This window comes from Pomacea canaliculata, linkage group LG13 (genome assembly GCF_003073045.1).
Source record: "Pomacea canaliculata isolate SZHN2017 linkage group LG13, ASM307304v1, whole genome shotgun sequence".
Taxonomy (NCBI): domain Eukaryota; kingdom Metazoa; phylum Mollusca; class Gastropoda; order Architaenioglossa; family Ampullariidae; genus Pomacea; species Pomacea canaliculata.
The window spans coordinates 21,777,173-21,799,186 of NC_037602.1; the positions used below are offsets into that span (position 1 = coordinate 21,777,173).

General features: G+C 45.1%; 1 protein-coding gene across 1 annotated transcript in view; it reads left to right on the forward strand.

Moving 5' to 3' along the window:
• LOC112553600 (high affinity cAMP-specific and IBMX-insensitive 3',5'-cyclic phosphodiesterase 8B-like) overlaps positions 1-20,440 on the forward strand; it is a 101,848-nt gene extending 81,408 nt beyond the window's left edge. The window contains exons 2-21 of the mRNA XM_025220942.1: positions 1,187-1,243; positions 1,569-1,759; positions 3,479-3,538; positions 4,251-4,308; positions 4,830-4,997; positions 5,384-5,520; positions 5,774-5,862; positions 6,339-6,403; positions 6,751-6,890; positions 7,959-8,073; positions 9,630-9,803; positions 10,102-10,153; positions 10,581-10,716; positions 11,274-11,472; positions 11,719-11,849; positions 12,090-12,176; positions 13,832-13,970; positions 14,381-14,554; positions 15,110-15,239; positions 16,137-20,440. Of these exons, the coding sequence (XP_025076727.1) occupies positions 1,187-1,243; positions 1,569-1,759; positions 3,479-3,538; positions 4,251-4,308; positions 4,830-4,997; positions 5,384-5,520; positions 5,774-5,862; positions 6,339-6,403; positions 6,751-6,890; positions 7,959-8,073; positions 9,630-9,803; positions 10,102-10,153; positions 10,581-10,716; positions 11,274-11,472; positions 11,719-11,849; positions 12,090-12,176; positions 13,832-13,970; positions 14,381-14,554; positions 15,110-15,239; positions 16,137-16,240 (2,406 nt within the window). The 3' untranslated portion in view covers positions 16,241-20,440. The remainder of the gene's footprint in view (positions 1-1,186; positions 1,244-1,568; positions 1,760-3,478; positions 3,539-4,250; positions 4,309-4,829; positions 4,998-5,383; positions 5,521-5,773; positions 5,863-6,338; positions 6,404-6,750; positions 6,891-7,958; positions 8,074-9,629; positions 9,804-10,101; positions 10,154-10,580; positions 10,717-11,273; positions 11,473-11,718; positions 11,850-12,089; positions 12,177-13,831; positions 13,971-14,380; positions 14,555-15,109; positions 15,240-16,136) is intronic.
• The last annotated feature ends 1,574 nt before the right edge of the window (positions 20,441-22,014 follow it).

The window sequence follows — 22,014 nt, forward strand, 5'->3', positions numbered from 1 at the left end:
ACTTTGTGAGGTCAAGTAGTGATACAGATGGATTACTAGACATCGCACTACGATACCAACATCGGGCTGCCGGATGTGTGTCAGTTAATTTATGTGTCGGCTGACGTGTGCGTGGGTTGATGGATGTGTACGGACTGAATGATCTGTTGAGACCGATGATTGAATGTTTACCAGCTTGGAGTAAACTGTAAACATACAGAATGAACGTGGACTTGGGCAAAAGTTTGTATCGAGGAAGCATGGAAACTTTATACAACAATAACAACAACATAATTTAATGGTAATGACATTGAACTTTAAACTGTAAATAGCATGATAATGGAAGAATGCTTGGAGTTACTCGGTGTTCAAAGGGAGATGTCAACAACAATTTGTTTCTTGCGCTGTCGGTCTGGTACACGGCGCCATTGAAGACTGAGACATTCCTGAAACACGCGAGCACCTAGCAGTCAGGTAATTTGCATTCTTGCACTCTCCTTGGGCTGTTGTTATCATCCAAATGGCGAAATATACCGGGTACACACCCTCATTCATCTTGTACTCCTCCTCTTTCAATCTGGCACCGCAGACACGAGGTGGAGGAGGTGTGGGAGCGAGTGAGGACGTGGGGTACAGAGTCGACCTGACAAGATAAGCTGCTGTCTTGCGGCTAATCACTTGCCTCTTCAATTCTGGCCACGAGAAAAACAAGAAAGTCAGTGGCGGCTGACATGCAGGACGCGGGGAACAATGGCGGCCAACGGTGGGCAACAGCAGGTCTGCACGCGCACAAACTTGGCAAAGACAGCAGCGGCGCCTGGCGGCACACAGAGTATAGCAGCAGATACACGGCAGTCACATGTCTGGAAACACATTACTTGTAAAATATGTCTGCACATAAATCCACAGTTACAGAAAAACGTGTCTGGAAATACACGGCATGTGAAAGGACACGCCACCTACATCACTGGTGTGATGGGCATCAGCAGACTAAGCTTCTCTTTCCTTTTGTCTCTCACTCTGTCAATCGCCTCACTCCCTCACTCCCTGCACTCACCCTCCTTCACTCTAATCATGTGTGACTGCATCACTGTAGCTTACAGCTCTGTCGTCTGCTGTGTTTTACATCAGTAACATGTTCTTGTCAATGTTCAAAGAGAACTTATCCAGAATACAAGGTCTCCAACTTTCTTTTGTTCTGTTACAGAACGCAGACTCTGATATTTGCTTCGGAACCATGAGAATTCCTCAGAAACCAATGACTGTGAGTATACGTGGATAATAGTCAGTGCACGTGGTCTGTGAATGTGTGTCTGTCACAGGTAGATACTTGTCTGGGTACAACACCTGTGTCTGTCACCGGTAGATGCTTTGCGAGTCCTCAGATCCTGATGTGTTCACTTGTTGGCTGCATGTCTTCACGTGTCTCCACATCCTTTTGTATTCTTCACATCGTGTTGTATTCTCCACATCGTGTATTCTTCACATCTTGTTGTCTTCACGTGTCTCCACATCCTGTTGTATTCTTCACATCGTGTTGTATTCTTCACATCGTGTTGTATTCTTCACACTACTGTTCATGTCTCCAGGTCCTGCTGGTGTTCCACAAGGAGGATGCTCAGAGCGACAGCCTGTGGCAGGCAGCGGAGCGATTAGGTTACTCCTGTAGCCTCGCTCTCACGCCAGACGCCGCAGTCGAGGAGTTCACGGAGCGACACCATGACGTCATCATCATAGACAGAAGGACGCTCAAGGCCCTGGATGCAGACACGGTGTGCAGGTGAGTGTCGGTGTGCAGGTGAGTGTGGTGTGCAGGTGCAGGTGCTGTGATGCTGCCCTCTCATCTGGTCTGGTGTCTGTAGTGTGACTAGGAGGGTCTGGTGTCTGTAGTGTGACTTAGGAGGGTCTGGTGTCTGCGGTGTGTGCAGATAATCAGTGTGAAGTGACGACCTCTGTCAACACAGGAAATCCTCCACAGGAGTTATTCCTGTCTGTGAGATGTGCCTGTTAGCACCCAATTGTCTCACCAACCACCTCTCATCACGGGTATAAAGCACAGACTTGGCTGACGAGGGTTTCACGTCTGGGGAGAGAAAAAAGATCTTAAAATGCATTTTTCTCTCGGTTAACAGATCCCACTAAGAACAGTTATGTGCGTCAGCAACCACCGGCTGATCGTGTTTTTGGTGATGGTCTGACACAGACTGCAGTAAAATACACGAGCACTCGCCACAACTTCAAACAAATCAGAAAGAAATACACTTTGCCAGACGATATTCCATTTCGCTTCTCACGATCCTGTGCACAAAAAACACACCCGAACTCTTCAGCAGTGGAGGCGGGGAAGGTCTGTGTAGGTAGAGCGATGTAGTGACGATGGTGAACACTGATGACTGCAACAGCAGCGATGCCAGCCTCTGTAGGGGGCGAGGCGATAATAACAGACATCTGGCTGACAACACAATCTGTAGGTGCCTGTCAGTCACGTGTACTGCTGTACTGGTGTCAGGGTTGTGTTGTTATGGAGGTGTAATGATGTAATGAGGGTGTCTAGCATATAGACATGTACTATAATGTACTGTAATGGTGTCTTGGTTGTGTTGTTATGGAGGTGTAGTGATGTAATGAGGGTGTCTAGCATATAGACATGTACTATAATGTACTGTACTAGTGTCTGGGTTATACTGTTATGTAGGTGTAATGAGGGTGTCTAGCATATAGACATGGACTATAATGTACTGTACTGGTGTCTTGGTTGTGTTGTTGTGTAGGTGTAGTGATGTAATGAGGGTGTCTAGCATATAGACATGGACTATAATGTACCATAATGATGCCTTGGTTATGTTATTATGTAGGTATAATAATATAATGAGGGTGTCTAGCTGCTAATAATGCATGGAGCATACAGACATAATAATGTACTATAATGGTGTCTGGGTTGTGTTGTTATGTAGGTGGAATGATGTAATGAGGGTGTCTAGCATATAGACATATACTATAATGTACTGTACTGGTGTCTGGGTTGTGTTGTTGTGGAGGTGTAGTGATGTAATGAGGGTGTCTAGCATATAGACATGTACTATAATGTACTATAATGGTGTCTTGGTTATACTGTTATGTAGGTGTAATGAGGGTATCTAACTGCTAATAATGCATGAAGCGTGTACATAACAATAATGTACCATAATGATGCCTTGGTTATGTTATTATGTAGGTATAATGATATAATGAGGGTGTCTAGCTGCTAATAATGCATGGAGCATACAGACATAATAATGTACTATAATGGTGTCTGGGTTGTGTTGTTATGTAGGTGGAATGATGTAATGAGGGTGTCTAGCTGCTAATTATGCATGAAGAGTGTACATAACAATAATGTACCATAATGATGCCTTGGTTATGTTGTTATGTAGGTATAATAATATAATGAGGGTGTCTTACTGCTAATAATGCATGAAGCATGTATTTTTTCATTTGAACTGAGTTCTCCCTTGTGCAGGTCCTTACGGGCGACAAAGTTCAGCGACTTCTGTGTAATAATTGGCATCACCAAGGCCAGGTAAGTCCCTGACAACTGCCATCCACTGGTTGACACACAATGTTTGTGACACGAGCTGACATGTATACAGTAGGTACACACATAGGTCCTTCAACTATATCACTGGCAGAACTGATTTTATAACAGACTCAAGTGTAATCTTATAATAAATATAATCCAATAATTACAATACACTCACCACTCCCACTAACAACGCGAGGATAATTTAGAATGTCATCAGTCTTGTGACACCCTTACTGTAACAAAACTAAAGGATGTTGTAATTTAACATATGATCAGTTTTCTGAGAGCCTTTATGTAGACACAATAAACTTTATGTAAACACAGTAAACAGATGCTGTCATTTACACTGTCATCAGTTCTTTTAACACATTTTGTTTGTTAGTCAAGGTTCACACCAGTATTTTGTGTTTTGAAGCTGTTAAACTCGTGAAATGTTTCCATTTCCCTCATTGACTAATTAACTCAACTCTGAGAACTCTCATCAACCACTTGTACTACCAGCCATAGACGGGGTGAGACTGTTGTTGACTTTGTGTGGAGAGACTACATGTCAACAACAACAACTCACATGAACACGAGCACTACCCTGATTGTTACTTTGTCTCGTTTCCCCGGAAACGTGTTGACATCTCAAATATTTATTGTTTGTTTAAACTGCAAGTTTCCACCGCCGGCGTCTGACTGTTGTTTTCTCTGTTTTTGTCTCCAGTCCTCTCGACAAGGAAGAAGCCTCTGTCCTTCCCATGCTTAAAATGGGTTTCAACCGGGTGAGTAGACTTGTCTAGTCAACTTCTACAGACATTTGAGAAATATTGCTTATTGATCGTTGTCTTTGTTGATTTCCTCTATAACACCAGCGGAAGATTGGATGAAAACTCATTCATTTTATCCTTCGTCATCTTCCTTTTAACCCTGTTAACCTCGCCTCAGGTTCGGCAGCTTGCGTGTGGGAGGGTGGGGGTATCTTTTGTTGATGGCGGCTCCTGACTTTTCCACATCCTCTTCTATGTTATTCTCTCTCTCATATATATATATAGACTAAAGGAGCTCACAGTTCAGCAGATATTATTTTCAAATGAAGGAAAAGCAACCCACAGAAAGCCGTGTGGGCGCCATGCAGTAATAACAATGTTGGGTTAATAATAATAATGTCGGGTGTGTGTCTGTGTCTCGCCCCTGAACTTGCCATCAGTCAGTAGACCTGCTAACAGCCTCTCAGGCTGCCTTACACTAAAACATGCTATACAGTGGCCTTGATTGTCACACCTGACTGCTGCACCTTGTGCAGAGGTTCGTGGAGAACACGGACATCGGTGTGTGCATGAACGAGTTGCACCAGCTGACCCACGGCGAGGTGCGCACGCAGCGGAAACTGCGAGCATGCGCAGCGCTCATCACCGCCCTCGATGACGTGTCAGACGCCGTGGAAATCTCCAGCGACGACCACAGAATACAGGTAAGTGTTGACAGGATACACCTGAGTGTTGACAAAGTCCAGGTGGAGTGAACACACGTTGAATGTTGCTAGAACAGAGGGTGGAGACAGGCCGGACGATGGTCTCAGTCGTTGTCTGAATAATCCAACTCCACACAGACATGTTTATCTTAATAAACAATGGTTGTAGGTTGCAGTGACAGGATAATTTCTTTGGTAATTTCCTGTAATGAATCTTTGGAGAACACTATATATCCTTGCCTTAACTTTCTTTGTGATTGAAGGAACTACACACAGTAGACAGGTATGTTAGTCGTGTGTCTGTCATTCTGTACCTTCCACATTGTATAACTTTGCTGTTTGTCTTTTTTTGATATACTTTTGTTACGTGCCCTCTACGTGTGCAGTACGTGAACCGCACGTACGAGCGCCTGACAGGCTACACCGGGGAGGAGTTGGTGGGGCGAGACACGAGGGAAGTCAGCAGGTCCGACAGAAGCAGGGATTCCTACGAGTGCATGCTCTCCCAGACAAAAAAGGAAAGGTAACTGGCTGTTGGATGTGACTAATTACAGGTTCTACATGAATTAATCTTAGAGTTCTGAGTGTCGACTAGACATCGAGTGAGAGAAATGCTCTGTTGCTATAACCTCTCTGGAGAGCGAAGATGTCGCCTTGCTCTGAGCTCATTAATGTAATCACCTGCTGAAACATCACCGACTACACCAAGAACTTACAATTCGTTCAAACAGAAGAAATTGAGCGATTTATAACTGACGTCACGTGACTTGTTGCAGCACTGGGAGGGCACGTACTACACGAGGCGGAAAAGCGGGGAGGCCGTTCCGTACCACTGCCGGGTCACGCCAGTGCTGGGGCCTGGAAGGTCAGCTGGACTTCCCAATGTTTGATACACTGTGTAGTGCAATGTGATTGGCTCTTTAACTTTCTAAAACAATGTTTTGTGTATTTTGATTGGCTTCTTGATGCTTTCATTGTGTGTTCTCCCTTTTGTTAGTAAAGAATCGGGTTGTACTTCTCTGTAGTGAGCTGCACAAGCCACGATGTCCCTACAGGCGCAGCTTTAAATATTTATTTAGGGGGAACAAACAAAAATACAAAATGTGCAGAAGTTAATTATTAAAACCACTTGACATCAGGGTAATGACAGTAGTTGACTGTATTTGCATGACATTCCAGTGCTGGCAGTAACAGCTGTGATTGCATAAGATTATAGGGTGTAGCTGTAATGACAGGCCGTTTAACCCACAGGGAGCTAACTGTCATTTTAACCTCGCAACAAATATCTCAATAATACAAATAAATGACATTTTGCATGATGGCGATTGTCTGTGTTGTCAGCAAGCCGTGCCAGTATGTCTCAGTCAGGATGGCGTCCAGCGACACCCTCAACCAGATCGCCAACGGTGAGCCACAGTCTGTTTTGTCAGTTTGACATGACCTTTGACCTCTATCAACAGCGGGATATTCACGATGTTACATTAGACAGCTTGTGTCCCATTCAAAACACCAGAGAAAAGTGACATAATGTCACAATGAACACGTGGGGTGGTGTTTACTGGTGTTATTAACTCATCATCTGTGATCATGCCAAAGACTATCATAGGCACCGACAGTACCAACATTCCCTGCTGTTCTCTATAACTAAGAGGGACACCATGTATAGAAGATGTTCGTCATTGCAGTTCCCTATCACAGGAGCTATCGACCTTCTACTAGAGAACAGTATGCTTGAAACCTGTACTTGCAACAGTCAAGCGGTGTAATTGGTCTGGTCTGGTCACGTGACCCAACACCATACTTTATTAAAGACATAGAGTACCTTGGAGAGTGGTCAACACCGCGCTGGACAGAGAAAGAACTGGCCATGAACATGAAGTGGATGATGGTCCTGTCAGGACCTGCTCACTCTCGCCCAAGACCGGCTTGACTGTCGGACCGTTATCATCAACCGCCTCCATCCATCTGTCTACTCCCCACCGTCCCCCACAACGTGGACAGAAAGGTGCAGAGGCTGAACAGAAACTAATGACTTGCTAGGAACACACACCTGGAGTAACAGCAACACTTCAACCAAAAGCATTTTTGCGATTGTATCGAAGTAAGGTGTGAGAGGAGGAAGGTCTGTTGGTTGCCCGGGTGCAGCCATGCAATATTGACAACCTTCCACACGCTGCCAGTGACATGCCGTACACTGTCACATGACACACACTGTGTCAAGGCCTCGATGATGTCTCCCCTTCCTGGCCAGACGATTATTTGTTGGCCTGTAGTCGTCCTACTAGTCATCAACGGGCTGATAACCGCGGTGTCCTCTGTTGACCTGGGGTACCATTGCCTGCTGTGACATATCTCTGGGGTTAACCGGTGCACCCACTCACCTGTCATTTGGCTATAAAGGTATGGGGACAAAGGTCAAGAGAGACGGCCAAGCCCCAGGTAAAATCTACTAAAGGAACACAATTATTCGTTTCGATGGGAAGTCTGTCTGCTCAAGACCACGTGCCCGGCCTCAGGTCTACCCGACACAAGCGAAGGACAATAAAGATTGAGCTCGGCAAAACTTGGGCAAATATTTCGTGAAATGTACCCGACTTAGCAAAACCGTCAACTTGTACAGAGAGCAGCTCTGGCTTGTCAGACACTTGGTGACAACCCTGAGTACAATCGTAACCCGCCAACACTGAGACAGAGGATTCTCAAGATGGAGGGAGAGAGAACTGTCGTCGTCTTACACTATTCACCTCATCAACAGTCATCGTGATGATGTAGGGACAAGTCAGTAACTGAGAAACAACGTGTGCTTATGTGTGTGACAGAGAGAGAGATAGAGGAAGGAAGAAATATGTTGACCATCAAACAAGTCTATCAAAATATTCTGTTTAATTTGTGAATGTGACACGATCATTTAACCTCAATATAAATAATTTGTTTACTAAGTATGTGTAAGTTAAAAACAAGTGGCGGTCTCATGTCTGCTGTCGGGTGTCCATCAGGCGGGGTGCACGGGGTACCGCGACGACGGGAGTCAGTTGCCAGAATCCACTCCATGACCATCGAGGCTCCAATCACAAAGGTAAGACTTACCTGTTACCTGTCCGACAGGGTACAGGTGTCCTTCGCGTGAGATTGTGAGGTCTGTATGGACAAGGGTGTGTGGAAGTCGTATGTAATACGAGTGTTGGAACCACTGTGAGAAATTAATACAATGTGACAGTGAGTGAGACTACTGTGCGAGACATCTGAGTGAGATCAGTGTTGTAGTTGCAGTGGTCAAAGGAGGAAAGTCGGTTGGACTATTCTGTCCAACATTTAAATCGGAAACGCTGAAAGGTGTTTGTGTGTAAGGTTTATATTAGAAATAAATATCTACTTTGACTTTTGTGACCTGAAATAGTATTTTGGGGAAATTTGTAATGCCAGCCGGGTACTTGGGCGTCTGCTGTGCTCCGCTCGAGTTTCTGGTCCACAGTGCAAGAGCTGACACAAGTAGAGGTCAAAGTTCGCCCCGTAACTGAAGGTTGCACTCAACGTCTGTTCAAATGTTCACGTGGTCGGTCGATAAGGCTTTCAGATTTTTGAAGAGTTCCAAATTGAAGTTTTTGTGAAGATTTTGGGTGGTTTGTGCCTAACTTTACTGCCTGTTGGTGTCAAGAGACGCCTAATGGCGTGTTTGTCATTGATTGGCAGCGCCACCTGACGGCGGCCTGTGGGGAAGCAAGTCGATAAGTGAGTGGCGCTCACTCTGCCAGCCATTTCTTGTCCATCAAACTCCTCTGCTGTGCTTCATCAGAGCGGAAGTGTTTCCCTCCCTTGTCCTTACTCGATGTTGACCAGCAGGTCACGATACCCGGATGTCAGTCACGACACCCTGAAGTGTCAGTCATGCGGAACCTCGCATCTAGGACAGAAACAACAACAAAACACACAACAAAAACTTATTCGGCTTGAACATTTTATTAAAACTGTTCACAGCTGCTTATTTTTAATTTCCTAAACAACAAGTCTGTTCAGTCTGTAATGATAGAGCGGCCATCTTGAGACAAGTTTAGCGACGTTGGTGTTGGTTATGTTGCGCGAAGTTTCATTATCTAAGTTTCATTATCTAACCCTCTTAGTGTCCTCAGTAACTGCAAGTAATAACTTGTGTCCATATGTGTTCATTGGGATTTGATTTGAAATTTTAAAAAAATCTTATGGGATGACAGCAATGGCTGAGTAAAACTCACAAGTACAAGACACTTTCATCAAAAGCTGGGTTGAAAACCTTTCATCCGTGCACACCTGCAAACATCACCTGTACACAATGGTCAGACTCGGCACTTACTTGTATATCAAACGTGTGCATCTAGTGCATGATAATAAAAGGACAGAGAGAGGAATGTGTGTTGTGCACGTGTAGACGCTAATTATAACATGCGACTTGTGTGCACGTGGTGTGTGTAGGTGTGTTTGTCCACAACAGGTAGGAGGTAATAACTACAGCAACACGCTTGACTGCATCCATCGTTTTCACATCACTGAAGCTGGGTTATGTTTCCTAGATTTCTTCTCATTACGAGGCTAGGTACGATGTCACGTCACGAGGTGAGGTAGGACGTTTCACGTGTGTCACGTGTGTCACGTGTGCAGGTAATCAACATGATCAACGTCGCCCAGGAGTCCAGCCCCGCCACCGTAGTCCAGGCGCTGGACAAGGTCCTGGAGATCCTCCGCACGTCAGAACTCTACGCTCCACACCTACCCCCGCAGCTCGGGCGTGATGACGACCCCATGACCTCCGACCTCGTGGGGGGTCTCGTCTCTGTAAGTGGGCTGAGATGTACTTCAGTCTCTGTTTGTGTGTGTGTATGCCGGGGGTGGGGGAGGGATGTCAGGGCGCTTGTAAACGCCATTATTTGAAAGAAAGGCGAAATGAGTGGACAGGACATAGTGCAGTGTGATGGTCTGTCCCAGGAGGGTTGTGTCGTAAGTAGAGTTCACAAACCGTTTGTAAGCCAGTTACAATAACTTATTACAACTATTATCACTTTCCATAAAAATATGTAAGAACTGACTTAGTATCTGTGTTGCTGTTAGATCCCGCAATTTCTTCTCGTTTCAGCAAAACATGAAACGGCGTATGTCTGGAAACGAATCACAGCATCAGAGAACAGGTAAGTTCATAGGTCACTGATTACAACAGCTCGTGGAGGTCACGAGGTTGTTTATGACTAGAGCGGCATCACCATCACTTGAGCCTCCGAGTTGCCAGTTTTTTTCCTCCGTCTGTTTCTCTCTCTGTCTGCTGCCTCATTTGTAGACTTTGCTAAAGCCTTTGCTAAAGTCGGATGATGTTGACCATAATTTTGCTGCTTGTCCCCGCTGATCTCCAGCCCGGCGTTCGCGCTGGTGGCACACCTGTCGGGGTGAAGGTCTCGATCGTCGTTAAACCGCGCGAACTTGTATATTTAAAGGTATCCATTACGAAAGTTTTAATTGAATTTTTTAAGAAGTAGCTTTTATTGACGAGTAAAAGCATTTCCTCTTATTTAAAACGTACATCAACGTGCAGACCGGTAGTTGCAACTTGTCTGTCCACAGCGCATCACGGGCACCCACAATCCCTGACACCACTGGCCTCCTTGTCGCAAATTCCAGAGCACGTGCAGTCTATCTTAGAGCGGGAGCCCACGTGGGACTTTGACATCATTCAGCTAGAGGAAGCGACCAATAAAAGGTAGTCACGTGTCATCTGATGACAGTAGTCGCTCTATCACTGCTGACGTAGATGTTCAGTGACACGCCTGGACTGCAACCCTGACGTCACCACGAATGTAACACTGTGGCTGTAACACTGACGTCACTATGACTGTGATACTGACGTCACTAGTACTATAACACTGACGTCATCATGACCTTGTGCTTTGACACTTTCCGGTTTTGCTGTACGAGCTGAACCCTTAGAGCTGACTCACGAGTTGAGCAGACACTTTGTCACTTTACTCACAGGTAGCTATTAGAGGAGTTCTTTGATTTTGAAAATGCATTTGATGGTCAATGGCGACACATCCTTGAGTACTTAGTATGCTATGTATTGAACACGTCACGCTGCGTGAATCAAGACCAGTCTTCTGATTGGATGCAGGTCGTTGTTGAGTATTTCTGATTGTTTTTTTGTGAGATTTGCGATGTGTCTATGGCTGGGCTTTATTGGTTGGTGTATCTAACGCTCTTTGTGATTGGTTGTTGCAGGTCACTGGTGTCTCTAACGCTCTTTCTGATTGGTTGTTGCAGGCCTCTGGTCTACTTGGGGCTGAAGACGTTCGCGCGGTTCGCGGTGTGCGAGTTTCTCAGTATTCCCGAGAGCGTGCTGGTGGCCTGGTTGCAGCTTATAGAGAGCAGCTACCACGACAGCAACCACTACCACAACTCCACCCACGCCGCCGACGTCCTGCACGCCTCTGCCTACTTCCTGGAGTGTGAGCGCACTAAGGTAGGAGTTAGCGCCCTTTAGTATATCATTATAACAACATCGAGATAATGAGACAAGCGGGCCCATTACCACCACATCAGCACAGTAATGAGTGACGTCCTTACTACCATTCTCACTCTGATGAAATGTCAGTGTAACGGTGCGACTGGCGCCATTTTGAGTGTGGCAGGAGTCAGGTACTGGCTGAAATGTTTCGGGTAAAGTTACGGGTGTTCATCACGTGTTACGGGTGCTGTCTGTTTTCAGACCGTCTTCGACGCCGCCGACTGCGTGGCGTGTTTGATAGCGGCAGCTGTTCACGATGTGGATCACCCGGCCCGCACCAACGCCTTCCTTGTCAACGAGGGCAACCAGCTGGCCCTCCTCTACAACGACCTGTACGTCACCAGCTGGGCAAGGGTGGGGAAGGGCTACCTGGGAAGGGTGGGGAAGGTCGTACAATGGCTTTGGCTAGGTTCGGGTAGGTTGAGAGGATATCTGTACAATAGCTTTGACATGTGTACGATAGCTGGGGAGGGTTTGAGGGGATAGTTGTATGACGTAGGAGGAACGGGTAGCAGCTTAGAGCGATGCACCTTCTGTCTATCCTGTCAAAAGCTTGGTCCTTCTGTCTGTAGGGCGGTGCTAGAGAATCACCATGCCAGCCTGGCATTTCGCTTGACGCACAAAGACCCCTCCGTCAACATCTTCCAGAATCTCAGCAGGTAGGTAGCGGGCGGGGACTTATGTGATCACGTGGGAATGAGTGTGAACATATCGGAGGTATGTGAACAGATGACGAAGTGTGTGAACACATGTGAACAAGTGAAGGAGTATGGTGTAGAAAAATGAGGGCATGTGAACTAATGGAGGGATATGATGTCAACAAACGCGGGTGGGGAAGATAAAAGTAGTGCAGTGTCCAGTCCTGGGTGTAGTGTCCAGTCCTGTCCCTCCACACATGCGACAACACGTCACCATAGCTGGTCTGAAGTAATGCCCTGAAGATTGTTGACTTCAGTTCCGGTTCTAGTTTTTTTGCAACATCTTGAACTTTCTCGTGGCTGAAATTTCCGTTGATCGTGTTTGCCTGAGGACAAATACCTCGAAGAAAGGATAGGTGTCACAGAGTGCAGTGGCCTAGTCTGTTACGGGTCAGTCTGTGGCATTCTGACCCCGAAGGCCGTGACGTCACACGCTGTGCTGCTGTCAATGAAACAACCTATCAATCTATAAATAGAACGGAATCCTGGGAAGCTTCTAGGCCATTATATAGCTAGCCGCTAATATCAACCCGCACATGAAATCCACCATCAACGACAATATACCGGTGTTTGTCGACAAGTCGGAAAAGAGAAATGTGATGTTTCCAGCAGGCCAACATGTCTGACCGATGATGTCACCTGGAGGGCGAGTCACAGTGAGGGGGGGGGGTGATGGTCAGGTGTCACACAGGTGACACTAACGACAGCCAGCTGGGAGGAAGGCTGTACAGCTGTACAGAGAGAGAGAGACACCAGTCGAAGGCATGCAGCATCCTGTAAGGAGGTCAGAGAGGACAGTGAACTCGCAGAACAGCTGGCAGCAGCAGGCGAAGCAGCCGGCATCACACTGCCGCCACCTGGGGTGGAGCTCGGGCAAGCCCAACCCCGCCTGGGAGAATCACATGACACTGAAGGGTGGGCTTGCACCTCACAGGGACATAATCTGTCAGGCTGATGGGCTGGAACACTTCGGTGGCCATTCATTCCACAAAACCCATCGCTCCCTTCTCTCTGGGCGACACTGCTGTCAACCTTGGTGTGATGTTAAACAATGCATACTAGGTACTCTACATGCCAGACTATGAATGTTTGGGACTCTACATGATGTCAGACTATGAATGTTTGGGGCTCTACATGATGTCGGACTATGCTCGGTATGCTAGGTCCTCCGTGATGTCGGACTGTTCTCTTCTGTTGTCCCTTACGCGCGCTGTCCCTGTATGCCTCCCTCCACGAAGCTCCTGTGTAGTTAAAGAACTTAGGGAGGGCGAACGAAGCAGTCCACAGTAATGAGTACATTACAAAACACAAAACATAAAAAATAGATAAAAAGTGTGCAGTGGGTACATGTAATACGTTGTGTGAGTAATGCAGTGTGCCGTATGTAGTGTAAATATTGCAGTGCAGTATGTAGTATAAGGTAGGGTGAAGTATACAGTGTGAATAATGCAGTGTGTAGTGTGAATGATGGAGTGTGTAGTGTGAATGATGAGTGCACTGTGTAGTAGAGTGAAGTATACAGTGTGAATGATACAGTGCAGTATGTAGTATAAGGTAGAGTGAAGTATACAATGTGAATAAGGCAGTGTACAGTACATAGCCCTGTTTGTCAACAGAGAAGACTATCGTGCCTTGCGGCAGTCTATTATCGACATGGTGTTGGCCACAGAGATGAAACAGCACTTCGAGCACCTGTCCAAATTCACGCACTCCATCAACAAGACTGTGCTTAAGTGCGAGGATGAGGCTTCAGAGGTCAGGGTCACTTGTCTTGCTGGTCTTTGACCTCCTGCCTGTCCCACTCAACAAACATGTAACATGCTATGTCTATGAAAAACAAAGAAATATTTCAGAACGGAAGTATGAAGTGAGTCGGTAAACCACGTTTGCCATCAGTGACCGTACGCCAGACATCTTGCTCAGGGGATTGACACTGGTCACTGAGCTTAGTACGCTTCGATGTTGACAGCGACGACGAAAAAAGATAATGTTGATGTGAAAGAGTGAGACTGCAGGGTATCGTACCCAGAAGTGTCGACCCACCTATCGCTTTGTGCAGTATAAAGGCTTACGTGCAATTGGGTGTATACTGTAAGTAAGTGAGTGCATAGTCGATATTTTCAGAGAATAAAGCTTACGTCACGCGCTATGTACATTGTCTACAGCCATCATCCGGGTCCTTTGACAACGAGACCATCTTCCAGCAACTGTCCACTCCAGAAAACCGGACGTTGATCAAGCGCATGCTCATCAAATGTGCTGACGTGTCCAACCCGGTGCGTCCCACACACCTGTGCTCGGTGTGGGCGGAGCGTATTGCTGAGGAGTACTGCCAGCAGGTGAGAGCGACTGCCACGACTCGCCCACCCACCTCCTCCCACCTCCTCCCACCTCCTCCCACTGAGCGTGGCCAGAGACATCCTGCTTTATACCATCGACATTTTGCATGGCGTCCCACGTTTGTCCTTTGAAATTGTTATTTCATTGTGCCACCTTTTAAACAGGCCTTAAATTTATGTTAAAAGAAGTCGTGTTTAAGGTTCAGCTATAATTTTGTAGATGCCAGAAAAGGTTGGTATCGTGTAGCCTTTTCTTCCGTCCGCTGTATTGTTGTCTCCGAACAAGTAGCTGAACCTGTCAGTTGTCACTGTTTATTGTCTGCATGTACTTCACACCTTCGTGCGGTGCAGAATCGTTTGGAACAAATTTCACCTTTGATTAAACAACAGCAGCCTTTGCAGGTGAAAACACCTGAACACATTAAGTGCCTTGAGACGAATTCATGGTTAGGAATGGCGTGATTACAGTGGGTGGGAATGGTTTATGTCAAGGTAATGCACTGTGGCCTTGTAATATTATGTTGTGTATGTGGGCGTCCGTGTGTGTGTGAGCAGACGGACGAGGAAAAGGAAAGAGGCCTCCCGGTGGTCATGGCCGTCTTTGACCGCAAAACCTGCAGCATCCCCAAGTCCCAGACTTCCTTCATCGATGTTTTCATCAATGACATGTTCGGCGCCTGGGACTGTGAGTTACAAATGAGAGACAAATTACATCAGTAGATGTATTACATCAGTAAATGTGTTTTAGAGAAGTCTTTTGAAGCAGTTGGTATTTCGTTATCCCTTTCTACATCCTCTTTTTGTCTCTTTCTTTCTTGCAACCCGTTACAATTCCTTGTCTGTCTTTATGAATGCACCCTGTCGCGATTCCATCTTTCCTGCAATTTCGCTTCATTGACTGGACTGTCGGCTCCTTTCATGACGACTTCAGATGAAGAGCCACAGACGACAGACAACGTTCTTCGTCTGATGACCGTACCCTGACTACTCCTGTCATCAGGAACAACATACGGTCATAGGAGTTTAGTTACTGTGCACCAAAATAATGGAACTCTCTACCACCACATGCCCACTATCGAATCCTTTAGATGCGCATGAAAGCACATTTCTTTCTTGAGCAACACTTCTGACAACAGTCCACACAATGCCAGTCCGTCTTTACCCACTTCTTCTTTTTATCAAATGGCTACTTCCCTACTCGTCTTCCGCTGCAGATTCACGAAACTCTCAGTTATTGTTACCCGATTCCCTCTTTCATTTTCTATATTTGTTTTTTTTTAATTAGTCATCAGTACTATTGTTTATAAATCCGTCTTTCGTATGTTGTCCATGTCTTGTTCTTGTCTCAAGGGCTTAGACTACGCTCTTTACGAGTGTGAGTATGCGATATATTAATCCCACGTTTCTTGTTGTTGTTGTTGTTGTGTTGTTGTTGTTGTTGTTGTTGTTGTTGTTGTTGTTGTTATTATTATTATTATTATTATTATTAAAAGAGTTTTTTTATTTTTCAAGGGAATGACTTTTCCATGGCACCCTTTAGGTGTTTAAATGTGTCCCGTATACGTTTTCATTGAAATTACAGATTACTGCGACATACCCGAACTGATGAACCACCTACAAGTCAACTATCAGTATTGGAAGGCAGAGGAAGAGCGTCAGAACAGGGGAAAGAACGACATCTCCTGATCTCCAAGCTGCAGTGTCGAGACGGTTTCCAGTAAACGTCGTTGGGTCGCAAGGTTGAAAACACCTGTATAGTGATCACGGAAACACCTGTATGTGATCATGGAAACACCTGTTGTGATCACAGAAATCAAACTATTTTACCTATGGAAACACCTGTTGTGATTTTATAAAAAGAAACACTTGTAGTGATCACGGAAACACCTGTTGTGACCAGAGCTCAAGAGGTTCAAACCATGTGCCCAATGGCCGCTTGTGCCGCTGCTGATGGACTGTCATCACGTGATCTAGACCGGAAATGCTCAAAACGGGATGTACTCCGGTTAAAGAACGTGTCTGTGTTGAAGAAACCTGGAGTAAACTGATATTGTATGGAATTTATGATTAGAACACATGCGAGCAAGTTTCCTTTGACCAAGCCGTCAAGCGGTTTTGAGAGAATCCACAGATGTGTGTAGCGGACGTGAGTCTGTGTGGAAACTGTGCGAACGTCCATTGGGCATCTCTGCTGCACAGAGAGTGACCATTCGTCACACTACGGGGCTAAGACACATCATTCTCTTCCACTCAAAACTACAGGGCTGAGACATAACATTCTCTTCCACTCAAGACTTTATTTTGTTTTACAGATGACTGGTTGAATCGGTATGACATCTTTGTTTCCCTTTCTCTTGTGTACTATAGTCCGCTAATATTAGCATTTTTTGCCAAACCGTAACTCTTCGTCACTGGAAATTTTTAGGGTTTCTTTTTGTTTGGAAAGAAGAAACCTGCTCTGTTTCTTATTGTTAGCTAGTGTAACTGGGCACAAGGGAGCGAACTGCGATATCGTCGTGCCAAAATCTCTAGTTCCTCAGTGATTTTGTTATCACCCTTACTTGTTTACCTTTTATTTTCTCTCTTTTCTGAATGAAAATTTATGTGTATTATTTAAGTATTTCCACTCCCAGGGAGGAAAGGTGTGGAGTCGGGTGGTGTGTGTGTACACGTAGCCAGCAATCGTCTGCACTCCCACCCTAAACACACAAGACGACCTTCCCTCGTATTACGAATGTTGGAACCCAAGCCATGCCTACATCTGCGGATCCATGCTGCAGTGGTTGTAACAGCCTTTGATGTTGCGTGATGGCAATCAGAAGCTCAAGGGAGGCAATCTTGACGCAACACACTTGTTTTTGAGTTTCTAGGTTGTGTTGGTTGCGTCCCCTCCACGACGTGAGGCGTGAATGTTACGTCCCTTGGCGTGCTGTGACACTGGACCTCGATTGTAGTTTTCTTTTCAAGTTTTTATTTGGTTTTTTTATGCTTTTGACAGAAAATCGTTTTAAATATTTTCACCAACTCTGAATGACCCGACACTGAGTCTCCCTACCCCATTCCTGTAAACACCCTGACTGTGATAAACTCCTTGTTTAGTTGCGTGTGTGTACCGCCATCGTGTGACTAACGAGTAGCAGGTGTCAGTGCAGCTTTAAGAGAGCAAACCCTCGTCCTAGTGTGGCAGCTCGGCTATTTTGGGACCCCATTAGACAAGTGGGGCCTAGGCATACACCATACTTTAAATTTTACCTTTGGTTGTGTTATGTGTTGTAATGCATTGGAGTATCGTTGCTCTGGAATGTTCCTGGTGTACCACGTGATACGAGATTCCCGCTCTGAGTTAAAGGGGCAATTAAGTTTTCAGCTTCGTTAATCTTTAACTTATTAAAAATATTCTTAATAATAGAAGTTGTTAAATCTTGAAAGAGCGCTGCATAATTATTTTAGGGACTGGGTGCGAACCAAGACAAACCTTAATTTTCCTTTAGTACAAACCCTCGCAGACCTCAACCCGGCGGAAGTCGCGGACAGCATCGGCTGTTGCATCAAATATCTCTAGTGAGACTAGTGGGCCACTCTACTCTCATCGCACGCATGTCGATGTTTAGCGTGAGAGCTACTTTGTTCCTGTTTCTCTTCCCAGCGCCGTTATTCTGTGCTAATAAATCACCGCAAGGCAAACCACTCTTCTGTCTGCTACTCCATCCAAGCAGAGGTAAACATTGTCAGTAATCGCGGGAAGTACGAGGGACAAAGCAGAAGAGTTTTGAGTGAGAGGCGCCTCTGGATATTTTGGGTTTAGATGTGGACTGTTTGCATATATTAGATCTTATAGTTTCATAAAGAGAACAAGGCATATTTCAGAAACTTGTATATTTAATAGTTCTATCAAGTTTACAAAACTTATTTTTTCTAGCTTCGGTATATAAGAGCTTGAGAAGCTTGGAAAGTGGGCGGCTGTTTCCCCTGATAGATGCTTGAGTCTTCCCCCTCAGCCCCCAACCTTGTCTGCTGTTGCTCAGTATTTTTAACCTACACACATGTCAACGCACTTACAGTTACAGATGCCATGTTCAGGCTGTGAAGGCGTGTGTGAAGTAGGTTTCCTTGCGGACAGTTAATGCGAAAGAGTCAAGTAAACTGCTTATCAAAACCTTCATCTGTGCTTCCAAGTACTGGAGTACAAGACAATAGTTACAGCTGCACCCAGCCCTGAAGTGCATAAAGCAATATACAGCTGCATCCAGCCATGGAATACGAGTCATGCATAGCTGCACCCTCCCCCCAAGATTGTTAGTTAATAACCATAAGGTTGGAAGGGGGACCACTGTTGTTTTGGTCGTCAATAGGTTTTAATCTAGCAGTGGCTACACATCCTTGGTTTTGCCACCAGTTCTTTCTGTAACCAACCCCAGGAAGTCTCTTTGTCAGTTGATAGGAGTGTAAACAGTTTATTTTAAAATTAAAATGAAAACATTGTTCTGGAACGTATCCGCCCCATGGTTCCTTTAACTCATTTCTGTTCCAGAAAAATAAAATCTTTTGTTTTTTAATGCATTTGCTGCTGTGAAATAAATGGTTGTTTCTTATGCTGCTTTGGATTCATGACAGTTTTCAAGATAACATTCTTCTCGGATGAGAAGGTTCTATAAGGAATGCCCACTGATGCCGCCCCAATTTGCTTGTTTCACGAGGAACAAAATTTCACGCACAAGATTCTGTCTTGGTGCTCAAAGAACACATGCCAACGTTGACCTTGTCCGAGGTTGGACAGTCCACTGTTTTATGAGCACCACAACGATATTAAGAAACACATGAGGGTTTGGGGAAAATCAGTGTCTGCATATATTGTCGAACTTTCAGTTTAAATGTCTGAGGGAAAGATTTTTGTGTATTTGTCATGACAGATATTGTGCCCATCTTCTGTGCTTTGGAGCGTCTTTTAAGCAATTAATCATAAACCCCGAATACCCTCTCTTGTAAGCCATGCGTACTCTAATCCTGCAAGCCATGGCTTTTCTCCCCAGTATCCCAGGAAATTTCTTCTTTATCTATGGGTTGTCACTGTGTTAAGGTCTGGATTCTTTTCTTTTTTAATGTTCTCCAAACTGCCATAAATTCTATTATAGTTTCTATGTAAAAGCCTTCTTACTCTACTCACTCAAACTTCTATGTTCTTCACACTGAACAGTATCAAAGGCGAGCAAGATTTTGATCACAACTGTTACTTTCTTCCGCTTTTGAAGTGTTTTTCTTAGGTTCCAAAGAAATGTTCCTCTCTTTTGAATCTGAACTTTTAGATTGTTCTTAAGTTCAAGCAAACATTAGTAATCAGATGATGTTCACATTAAGTTTTAAAAGTTAAATTATGCAGCATATCAAAAGGACAAATGATCAGGGTCATGTCAGGGTTGGCAAAGAAAATAGCATTGACAAGTCGCTCAGGCACTCTGGCAAATGACTTGGTATGATGCTGCACACCACTCACCTGCTTTCAAATGCTAACTCAATGCGAAGTTATTTTTTAAATGCTTAGTTAAGGTCATTGGAAGATCTTGATTCTCAAAATCTCAAGAAAGTAAAAACTATATGTCCTGGTAATATTTTAACAAATGCCCCTTCTGCTTATACCGATAAAATTCAAACCTTATCTGAAAAAGTTTACATCTTTTGTTATTACTGCTAGTACTTTTAGCAGCTATTGTGGTAATGTATGGCAAACTAATATTGGACTAAACAGCAGGAAAGTGTCTTAACATTTATAATTATGGAATATACAATATTTTTAAAGATACTCATTTGTCAGCAAATGAATGTTTTCTTAAATTCCTCTATTTTGTCTTTTGGATGAAAAATTCAGTTTTATGAAAATTTTTAAAAATCCTTTAGAGCAGCGGTTCTCAACCTTTTACATGTGGCGACCCCCCTGACGAACACCGGTACGTCCGCGACCCCCTTAGCCAGCTAGGTCAGTGGAAGAGCGGGGGGGGGGGGGCAGCTTTAGCTAACGTCGAACGCCGCGTCGAGGAATCAATGCAATTCAACAACGAAGAGCAAAGTTCGTATCTGCAAGAAGTATAACTGTTAATGAAATTTTACTAAAGCTAATAAATATTATTTTATTGGACACTCACTTTGATTAATGAGAAGGTTGAGCCTGCTTGCTGTTGCATAAAGAAGCGAACCTGTGTGCGATGTTCGTACCCACTGCTATTCGCAGCTCAGCCTCTGCGTCCACACGATTTCTGTATTTCGACTTCAGTGCTGCCAATGCTGAAAATCCTTGCTCACACATATATGAAGTTGAAAATGGCAGCAGAACTTTCATTGCTTTCTCAGAAAGGAGAGGATATTCACCGTTGACGCTAATCCAGAATGTTGGCACTGGTGTTGTTTGGAAGACCATTTTCAGGGATTGGTCACTCGAAAGGTCGATGAGCTGCTCTTCTTCTTGCGTGGACAACCCGCTTGTGCTAGGATCAGCCAGAAATGGATTACGAATCCAATCGTATTTAGTCACATCAATTTCAGCGAAATAATGCTGAAACCTTTCTTGCAGTCCGTTTAGATGGGCAATAATTACATTCTTCACCTGATCAAGATTCAAGTTGTCAGCCTTGCACTTACACAAGCACGGAAACATCTATCTATCTAGTCCTCTTCGTGCATCAGGTTGCACATAAGGCCTCAACCAGAGTCCGCCACCGATGTCGATCGGCTGAAATCCGCTCTAGGTGACCCCATGTCCAGCCCTTTCCTTTCATCTCCCTTTCCACTGTTCTTCTCCAAGTTTCCTTTGGGCGGCCTCGTTTTCTTCGGCCGTCTGGAGTCCATCGTAGGGCGACTCTGGAAAGGTCTGCTGTCTGCTGGCGGAGCACATGTCCAATCCATCGCCAACGCCTTCGTTGAACCTGCGTGGTGATGGACTCGGTTTCAGTTCTTCGGTGGAGTTCTTCGTTGCTGATGGTATTTGGCCAAAAGATGTTAAGTATGCGCCTGAGGCATCTGTTTTGGAAGACATCAAGCTTGTTACTGATGGTTTTGGTCATCTTCCAGGATTCTGATCCGTAAAGGAGGGTGCTGATAACATTTGACTTGAAGATTCTCAGCTTGATCTTCTGGCTGATGTTTTTTGCCTTCCATGTGCTCCTGAGTGAGGCGAAGGCCTGGCTGGCTTTCGCCAGTCGGGCTCGAATCTCCACCTCCGCATCCCCGGTGTTTGACATTTTGGACCCAAGATAGGTGAAACTGTCAACTTCCTCAATCTCTTCTCCATTTAGTTTGATGCCGTCTTGGACTCTGGCGTTCACTCTCATACTTTTCGTTTTCTTTGTGCTGACCTTCAAGCCAGAGAACTCGTCACAGATGGCGGAGGTAATGAAGCACGGAAACATATCAAAAATATTTTCTTGGCGTATCTTTTGCGTCCACAACGAAATTTTTCGGACGAAAGCATT